We start from the raw sequence: 10679 nt of genomic DNA on the forward strand, positions 1-10679 counted from the left end.
CCACTCCCAGCCTCGCATTGTGAGGACGCCAGCTCATAGTTGCGGTCAGTTCGACCTAGTCAGCCCAGCTACTAACAGATAATCTGGTCAACTATCTGGGTGTGCTAGCTCGCCAGCTGTTACGTGTTACATGGCAGTAGTGTCAATTTGCAGGGGTGTTTACAGTCTTCTTCATTCCCTCCTCAATATAACTTTTATAATGTTTTGGATTTATAAATATTTTTTTTAAGGAGATGCGAAAAACGAAAGGGTGTCTAGGCTTACGGCGAAAAATTAGCGCTTTTGATCGCTACTAACCTTTTGCGTCTATAAGGAGAAAATTGTTAAAAACGACCCATACCGAAGAACGTAGCGTCCATACAAATTCAGAAAGTTGCAACGTTCAAGTCGAATCGCAAAATATTCAATTTAATTCGAAACAAATCATTCAGATATTATAAACAATAGTCATTGATTATTCTTCGACGCATTCGTATATAGTTAATATTTATTTCATAATATTTTTTATTCTGGCGCTGGATTTTCAAACATTCTTAAAAAGTAGGAAAATGTCGTCTTTATTATCAAAAATCCTCGAAACAGGCATAACTGTTTTCCAAAGTAACATCAGATCATAAAAAATAAAAAATGAAATATCAACTATACACGAATGCGTCGAAAAACTTTCGATGATTATTGGTTGTAATATCTTAAAGATATGTTTGGAATTAAATTGAATACTTTACGATCCAAGATGAATGTTGCAACTGTCTCAATTTTGTATGAGACAGTTGCAACATTCAACTCGGTATGAGTCGTTTTTAACAATTTTCTTCTGATAGACGCAACAGATAGAAGTAAGATTAGTAGCGATCAAACGCGCTTATTTTTCGCCGTAATTCTATACCCTATTTAATTTTTCGCAAACACTCCCTTTAATTTGGAGAAAAAATTCAAATAATGTGCTGTTAATTTAAGAGTACATTAAAAATAACCATGGTAATTATTACTAAACCCTTCATATATACTCTTGCCATGAAATTTCACTTTTCTTAAATTTAAAATGCAATTTGGACAAAGTAATCTCTTTTTGCTTTTCTTAATTTTCAGGGGGTTATCACTTGATTTGAAACTTCAGAATAAATGAAATGATTTTGTGTCATGAATAATAAATAAACTTTGTGGAATGAAGTATTTTACACACTATGGGGAGTAACTTTAAATCACATTTGCTTCAGAATATGATTCATCTTTTATTTTCTATAAATGCCTGGTAAACTTTATTCACCCCTGCTCAGATTAAATATTGGACAAATAGTGATTTAAATAGTTTTATAAAGTGAAAATAATCAGAAGTAAATTGAAGGTAATTTTTATTGTTCATCTATTTGAAAATAAACAATTTTTAATAAATATTGCTGTAAATATTTACTATAGCAAATAGGACGCACTAAGGAGGAAGCATTAATAATGAGGACGCATATTGAGGACTGCAATAATAATAAGGACGCATATTGAGGACTGCACTAATAATAAGGACGCAAATTTATGGCTGCACAGATAATGAGAACGCATATTGAGGACTGCACCAATAATGAGAACGCATATTGAGGACTGCACTAAGAATGAGGACGCGCATTAGGGTGCACATAATCACCCACATGCATCGCATAAATTATGCAATGTGGAGAATCAAGCCAAAAAAAAACTTCGCTTACACAACACTCTATTTGTCAGGTATAAAAGGGAAAACTTGCTGAATTAAAATGAAAGACGCCCTTTATGCATCTAGGATAGTCTTGTTTTCTAATATTTTTGTTGTTGAAAAATTTGACATTAACTTTGGGAACAAATTATTTTTCTAACAGCTCTATCAATTAAATAAATTAGTTTGAGAGAGATCAATGCTTGATCCTAATATTCATAACACAATAGTTCTACCTTCGAATACGCCCAAAGGCCGGGAAACCCCCTTTTGCTCAGATCGTTTATTATAAACTACACCATTTATATATGTATTTATATCTTTGTGTGTGAAAAAAAAAAATTTATAATATAATAACATAAATGAGGATTGGTTATACACATTAAAACTAAAAGCAAAAACAATGCCTTTAAAGGCACTGTAAGCGTAATTTCAAGTAACCCTCTATGCATAGATAGCTTTGCCTCATAAGGTATGAATTAGATTTCATGTTTATAATTTTGAAAACTGAATATTTTCAATTGTGTATTCTCTTTACTTGCACATTTCTTGTGAATTAGATGATTTCAAGCATAGAAATAGACAATAACATCCACATTATTGATCAGATAAAGATTAGATGATTTCAAGCATAGAAATAGACAATAACATCCACATTATTGATCAGATAAAGATTTAAAGGGTACCATTGTGAATCAGGAATTGTAATCTTTGCATGGAGAGTCACTTGAAAATTATGCTTACAGTCCCTTTAATGTAGAATGTACCTTAAATAGTTAACATATATGTGCACTGTGTAGTTTAATTATACAAATACATAAGTGCATTGTTTTACTAAAATTTTTAAATGTTTCAGCACAGATAGAAGTTTATTTAGTTTAATGTTAAACTAATTACAACTTATTTAATTACAACTTACTTCATTACTAGCTACACACGCTTGTTCTAAATACAGTTTTAAGCAGTGTATATTATTTAGGATACAATATACAATATACAATATACAATATACAATATACAATATACAATATACAATATACAATATACAATATACAATATACAATATACAATATACAATATACAATATACAATGTACAATATACAATATACAATATACAATATACAATATACAATTTACAATATACAATATACAATATACAATATACAATATACAATATACAATATACAATATACAATATACAATATACAATATACAATATACAATCTACTATATACAATATACAATATACAGTATACAATATACAATATACAATATATCATAGCGCCAGTTTTAGGATTTTTTAAAATAATACAGTCGTATGCTTGTATTACAATAGAATTGTGACGACATCTCATTGCAGCTTTGTTTTCTAACCAGGTTACCTACAGTAAAGAATCACAAAACATGAAAACAAAGAAAAGCTGTTAATTTGAAGGGGAAATATTTTTTTATCATTGAAGTAATATTATCACATGGCTCAAAATGGGAAAACCTTAAAACGCAGAGGTTTATTTATTATTATAACTTCAAAAATTGTATGGTATATAACCCTGAAATTTTAGTTAGACTGAACATCTCATAATTTCTACGTCATTTCTATTACCATATAAAATACTAGCTGAAGTGCCTGGCGTTGCCCGTTGAATTTTGAAAACACTTTGAAAAAAAGGTTTTAAAAAATCGATTAAACTTTCTTTATTATCCCTGGGTATCAAAATCCATGGTTTCCCAAAAAAATGTCGCCAATTCGGCCAGCTATAAGAAACAAATATATACATTAGGGTGACACAGGAAGATGAAAAAAAAAATAAAAGTTGGGTGGATAGGTTGTTTGGGTGATGTGGCATTATGGCTGCATTTTGACAAAATTTTGGTAGGATAGGACCATTGCATCAGGTGGAAACAGTTTCTGCTTTTTTCAGAAAATTTCTTGATTTTGACGAGTCAGAACAAAAACATGATGTTCAGTTTATGTAATATTTATAAAACTTGTGTTAATAGAGAAATTAACAAAAATGGGACCAAATAAAAAGGGGAAAACTGATCTTCATCCACACCGTGTCATGAATTACAATCAAAGAAGAACACTTTATTTGATGAAATCCCCTCTGTCAAACATCAGTTCAAGTAAAATGCCAACTAATGGAACAGTACTAAGGTACTTCCAGTATGTAATCAGCGGCAAAAGTGTCAGGTTTAAATCTACAAGAAACAACTTTTCCTGTTCCATGGCTAGGAATACATCTGACATGATCTGTAAATATTTTGATGGACCCTGCAATGAAGCTACTGGAGAAGAATGTGTGCTTAGGAAGATTGTAAACATCTGGGTATCTTGCGGATTTGGAAGTTAAATCATCACAGAGCAGTCGATTAAGATTAAGTTTGAGAAATTACACAAACAATGGAATAATCTCAGCAGGCACAAACTATTCTGAAGAAGAGAACAACCAAGCCAGCACATGAAGTTAATATTCAAAAGTTTAAGGATATGATGAATGGGTTGTTTGATATTGCCTCTCCCAACTTTGAACAAATGCTGAGAAATGATAAGTCTATGCCAAGATCCAAGGAGAGTATCATGGAGGATATGCAGTTTTTGCAGGATCAAAGATCTGCTCGGAAAATGGGGATGAGCCATCAATGTGATATGGAGCTTGAAGAAGTTATCAAGAGAAGAACTGAGAAGTATAGGAGGCATGATGAGTATAGAAAGAAGATTGCTGCTGAAGGTTTCTGTGATCCGTTCCCAGATGATGCCAATTATATCTTATATGATCCTGCCCCAGTTAATAAAGGTTTGTCACTGCAAGAAGAAAAGTCACCATTCGATGATGATGATAGTGATGATTCTGACATCAATGATCATAATGAAACCCAAACATTTGTATCAGAAGTCAACCTAGCAGGTCCTTCAAATACATCTATTTCAGGTACATATATTAAAATTTGCATTACATATTTTTTTTAAATACCAATCTTTTCAGAATTACATTTGGCAAGCTGCAAAACCAACTTTTAAACTATTTGAAATGTTTTCTTTGTCTTCAATTTTAAATAGGTTTAAATGAGACTTCCAGAAAGAGAAGAATTGAGAAAGGTTCAACTCTTGTTACAGTTGAGAAAGATATCTCACTAGAAGGACTAGAGGAGGCAACAACTTCCCTCAGCGTAAGAAGTGGGCTAAGCTATAGAGACCAAACAATGTTTCTTGCAGCAATAGTTAATTATCTTGAAATCCCTCTCAAACAAGTTGGTCTAAACAGAGAGACTGTGAGGAGAAAGCGACTTGAAATTGTTCAGAGAGAAGGCGAGGGTATTAGGTCTAACTATATTAAAGAAATGGCCGGTAAACATTTAGTTCTACAGTGAGAAAAGTCAAGGTTTTTCAAAAACTTTTTCCACCTAAGAGAATAAAGTTAGAACCATAAATTTTTTTGGATTTCACCGCTAAGGTTAGACATCACACATAGAACCTATCCACCTTTTGATTTTTTGATTTTTGATTTTTTGGTGATCTTCCTGTGTCACCCTAATATACATAATAGATGTTTCTGGAGTACATTAAAACGTTTTTCAATTACAAAATTTGTGTGGTTTACTTAACTTCCGAATACAATGATATGTATCCTGTACAGTTTACTTTAATTGACTGTACAATATGAAGTAATGAAAGTATTTGATCTTGTCTAACCATGAGATCTAGAATAATGATATAGGTTTGATTGTTTTCACTTGCAAACACTTGGCACTTTTCATTTTTAGGAGGAATTCGTTCTTGTCCAAGAAAATGTATTTTTTGTGCATCAATCTGGAAAAAAACATTTTTTTTGGTTATTTGTTTTTTTGTTGTTGCATCGAAATATTTCTTTCTAATTTTTCCACCTTATTTATACAAAGTACTTTTAAAAAAACCATAATTTACCGATTGTTTAAACAACACTTAAAATTTCTGTTTTTTATTACGTAACCAGTGTCAAATTTCAAAAACCTTTCTTTTTACTTTTTCTTCATATGTACAATGAACTTATCAAAGAAAGATACGCAGATAAATATCTCCTTTGTAACTTATGTAATATGTTCATAAAAAGATTGATAAAGCTGACCTTATTATTATTCAGTTTTTCAAGAATATTTGCAATGTTAGACCAAGTTTTCCAGCTCTTTCTGTTCTTCATATCTAAATATTTATGTTGTAGTATATATATTTATATTTATAAAGTAGTAATCTTTGTCTGTTTGTTTGTCATGTTTATTTAAATGCTGGATCAAAACTACTTTCAACATATTTGCCTCAAATCTTGATTGTAAAAACGACAGGAACGTTTTTGTTTTGGTTAAAATATTCTAAGCTGAATTAGTTGACTTTTATAATAAAAGTTTAGTTTGCAGGCAAAGCTGGATTCCCAAGTTAGTATATATAAATATTTAAAGAGTATAGGAGTTAAGATAATCCACCGGACCTTCTAAATAGTCTACACTGTTAAAAACCATTACAATGAAGCAAGGTTTCTGTTGTTGCCTTGGTGGAGTAGGGCTCCTGAACGGTTTGTAACAGCAGAGAACTGAGATCTCAACCATGTTGATCTTCATTGCTGTGTAGCCTTAAAAAAATTAAAGAAAACATTGCTCTGTGTATTTTCTCCAAAATTGATAAGACCAAACCTGATTTTGGTGATTCTGTGGAATCTTTCCTTTTTGTCTCATCCTCGACCATGGTTGAATCAGTATCAATCTTAGAGAGATAACTTTGCTTCAAAATGTTAGTTTCAAACTCATTTTTGATTAAATCGGTAACATTTTCTCTGTGGAAAGAGCTCAATAGTCTCTTGTTCTTAATTATGATCGCAGGAAAATCTGTCCCAACCTCTACACTCTCCAGAACATATTGATTTTCAGAATATCTTCTAAGTTCGCTGGCCAACTAAATAAATTCATGATCAATTTTTAAGAATGAATTTTGAAGATCTTTGGAAAAATTGAAAATTGGACATCAAAAGGCAAGTTTTTTACTCTTTTTGATACTTTTCACGAAAAAAAATGATTTTTGAAAAAGAGGGGGACGTTTTTTACTTAATATATACCCCTGAATTTTATACCCTAAGTTCTCTGAAGCTTCGATCATTGTAGTCTTGTGATAAGGCTTTGTAAAGCACAACCATAGTTTCCTCTCTTCCAATCTTCTCATACCATCGATCCTTCATGCTTAAATTATCATGACGTCGACATCTAGTAGATGCTCTTTTCATTTCCTTGTGCCCTAAAACCTATTTGAGATCTTTGACATTTCTTGGTTTTTTATTTTAAAAAAATCAAAAGAAACATACCTTTGGTGAAACTGAGTTGCCCCTGCAAGAAAAGATTTTTTTATCTTATTCTCTAAAAATAGTTAGTTATCTAATCACCTTATGTTGAAAAGACTAAGAATGCTATTCGCTGCCACAGCCATAGTATCAACTGCCCCAAAAAAAAAAATAACTCAATGTTTTTCTTCTTCTAAAAGTTTTGGAAGTTTGGCACAAAAACCTTAAATAGCTGTGCCATGTTAAGTAATCAGAAATTATGTCTTATATTTTTTAAACCTATTCCTGAAAGCTATGGGCGAGTTAAAACCCACATGCCAAGGATAGCAACTAAAATTTAAAAGTTATTTTCTTCCTGATGAACCTGAGTGTGTAAGTTGAAAACCACAGTCATCTTCTTCACTAATCTAAGGAAAGAAATTGATACAATTAGTTTCTTGAATTTGGTTCTAGTAAACATGTTATTATTTAAGTACCGATTTTTTCTCCGTGCGCATTCGTTGTATTGGTAATATCTTCATATTCTCTAGCTGTTAAAGGGGTAATGCAATTAAATTGTATATACTTGTATCCTGATGGTGTAAACTTTCATGTTTAGAACATTGATATAGGGTTTTAAAAATCAGAATAAAAACAATGTATTAGAAGTTTACAGAAATCATTGTTTTCAGAAATTTTCTAAATTAAGGTTTTTTAAGTCCTTAAATACAAAATTAAAGGTAACTTATAATTTTTTTAAATATAATTGTACTATTGCCTTTAAACCTTCCATCATGACAACCACTGCACTGTCTAAACAAATAAATATGATAAAACATACAAATAAATAATTCATACTTTTTCAAAACTTTTGTTCTAAATTTTAATGATTTTGAAGAAAAATGCACACTGCAAGGACTTGTACACCCTAAGTATGTCTGTAATTTGAATTAATCTTTATCTTGTTATTATGAAAACAAAATACCTCACACAATATAAGTTTGGGAGTAAACCTTCCAATCTCCAATAACATACTGAACACTTGGACTCATATTTATAAAACATTTGATTATTTACAATATTGATCAATACATCTCTACATGTGTAGAATATTCTAGGAAATAATCGGCCCCCCCCCCTCAGCCCCCCTCAATGTAAAAGTATACACTACATTTACAACAACCAAATTCACCAATACAATGTATAATCAAGAATATACAATATGCCCTATACAATTTGAAGTATTTAACATTCAATATTGAATATACTATATACAATATACAATATACTTAATATAAAATATGAAACATATAACACAATTCTGAATATTTTGTGACAAGATAGCTTTTTTAAACAATACATATTTCTCCACCCTTTGCATACAAACTGTGCAAAAACAGGAATTTGAAAAACTAAAAAAATGACTTCTTATTTATGCATTTTTGTCTGGGAGCCAAAAGTTTTCCTCATTTTCCTCTCAAGAACTTCAGTACTTTTTTTAAACAAAGCTATGTTTTATTTTCGTAAATAGAAGTCTGTGCTGTATTTTCTGTTTTAAAATTATATAAATATCTGGAATTCCTTATGATTTGAATAAATAATCCAGAAGCATACAAATATAAAGTATTAATTAGTTTTCTTGTTTAATGTATACAGGATTCAGCAGCATTGAGCTTACACTGTACTCCTGCATGCAACTTTGTAATGAGGAGGGGTGTTGGTGGGGCATACATAATATTCATCATATTCTTGCTGTGCACCCTAAACATAAATTAAATTATATATTATTTTTGAATTACATCCCCCACCAGCAATGTCAAAAAGTCAGACTACATATCCCTTCATTATTAAGCATTTTATCTCTCTAATATACAGAGCGTCCCATATCATGTTAGATTATCTCCAATCTTTAACGCCAAAATTTGCACATAATACTCTAAAAATCTAGCATTTTCTGCAAAAAAAAATTCTTTAGCCTTATTAAATTTTTTTAAAATGATTCATTCTTCCTAATTTTTCTGATTTGTCCCCCAAATCGTAATTTAGACCCATTGACCTGGTCTAATTTGATGTGGGACACCCTGTAATAACCTTTCAGTTTTTCAAAATTTTCAATATGTGGCTTTAATTTTTAGCCATCACTTTCGGATTTTAAGCTTTTAATGCATTTTTATTTTCATTAGCTTTTATATACTTACTTGCTGAAGGGTCTGGTGTTGCCTGTGAAAAAAATTTTAAAAAAAATATTTAATAAAAATTCAAATTTTGTTTAGCCTATGACACCCCCTGGCCCCCCTTGAGTGTCCACAAAAAATTTCAGCTCGATCGGTCAACATATAGACAACATATATATATATATATACGAATGTCTTGTTTTATTATATATATTGTGATAACTTGAATACTTTTTAATCATCCAATTTTTTTGCTAATCAGCTATTTTGCCCTTAAGCTCTCTTAAGCCCCTTCAGGTCCCATATTTACAAGCTTTCTAGCTATGTTTAATTCCACTCCAGCAAACGGCAGCTTGTATTTTTTGTCTAGAATTTCTAAGTTCAGCAACTGACATTTTCAAATTTCAAGGGGAAAATTATTACCTAAGAATTAGGCGTAAAATGTAAAACGTCTGTTAAAAGGAAAATGTAATCTGTTATCTATCTTAGTTTTTAATTGACTTACTTTCTAAACAACTATTAGAAGAAATTTCTTAGAGAGAAAACAATCCTGATCACAAACATATGGGTGTTATACTCAGGTCCTAAACTTTAGCAATTAAATGATTTGTAGTCTAAAGAAAATTGATTTTAATCTGTAGAAAGCATGCCTATTTTTTAGATATTAAGATTTCAGAAAATCAAAGTTTTATTTTTAAAAAATTTTAAACTTAAATTTTGCATACTGTATCTTTCTAACAAGCTTAAGTTACTACTTTTAGGAATTTTGTCTTTAAATTTGAAAAAATATACATGCATAATAGCATGTAAATGTTTTTTTTTTGTCAAACATTTTTCAGAAAAAAGGATTAGGTGGGGACAGTTGCCGATAATTTCACTTTACTATTGTTGCTAATTTAGATTTGTTTGGGTCAAAATATCGTTTGCTGGAACATTATTCCAAAAAATGACTTTCTTAACCTGGATTCTTTAGATGGTATTAATATTTATATTTGTGATATTTGTATAGAAAACGATGATGGAAAGTATAGAATTATATATGAATAACTGGATTGATAAATAGTTGATGTATAAAATCTACATATATTATCTCATGTTATTTTTCAAATATTGACAGCAAAGTTGGCAGGGACAAGAGAAAACTGCTTAAGATATTTTGCAATAAAGGGCTAGTTCTTAAATCTGCCAGGGTTCTAGACTAAAGGGGATTGATTTTTTACTTTGTTTTAGAATTAGAATCCCCGTCTACTGTAGATGGCATGTGCCCATAAAAACAAGAGTTTTTTGCCGAAAATCAGGCGTCTAAAAACAGTGTACCCAGTCGACCTTTGACATTTCAAAAACCCTTTTTCTATATTAAGAGTAAATTGAAAATTAAACAAATTTTCTACCAAGACTTTCCTTTTTTAGATTAAATTTTAAAACAATAATATATCAAATATTTGTATTTTAAGATATCAATGATTGTTTTACAAAAATTGTTTAGGCTTTTTTCACCAACTACATATTCTGATAGAAAGTATGCAAGAAGCAAGCAT

General features: G+C 30.5%; 2 protein-coding genes across 2 annotated transcripts; one reads left to right on the forward strand and one right to left on the reverse strand.

The window, feature by feature from the left end:
* Positions 1-3120: 3120 nt before the first annotated feature.
* On the forward strand, positions 3121-5262 carry LOC111710600 (uncharacterized). Its single transcript, XM_023484712.1, has 2 exons — positions 3121-4618; positions 4747-5262. The coding sequence occupies exons 1-2, from the start codon at positions 4177-4179 to the stop codon at positions 5055-5057; spliced, it is 753 nt and encodes a 250-aa protein (XP_023340480.1). The 5' UTR covers positions 3121-4176; the 3' UTR covers positions 5058-5262.
* A 21-nt stretch (positions 5263-5283) lies between these two features.
* LOC111710599 (uncharacterized) lies at positions 5284-7568 on the reverse strand. Its single transcript, XM_023484711.1, has 9 exons — positions 7465-7568; positions 7353-7395; positions 7091-7142; positions 7013-7034; positions 6785-6952; positions 6351-6609; positions 6149-6289; positions 5792-5865; positions 5284-5496 (listed from the first exon to the last, which is right to left on the reverse strand). The coding sequence occupies exons 1-9, from the start codon at positions 7507-7509 to the stop codon at positions 5284-5286; spliced, it is 1017 nt and encodes a 338-aa protein (XP_023340479.1). The 5' UTR covers positions 7510-7568.
* Positions 7569-10679: the final 3111 nt, after the last annotated feature.

Source organism: Eurytemora carolleeae, unplaced genomic scaffold (assembly GCF_000591075.1).
Source record: "Eurytemora carolleeae unplaced genomic scaffold, Eaff_2.0 scaffold1079, whole genome shotgun sequence".
In the NCBI taxonomy this organism is placed as follows: domain Eukaryota; kingdom Metazoa; phylum Arthropoda; class Copepoda; order Calanoida; family Temoridae; genus Eurytemora; species Eurytemora carolleeae.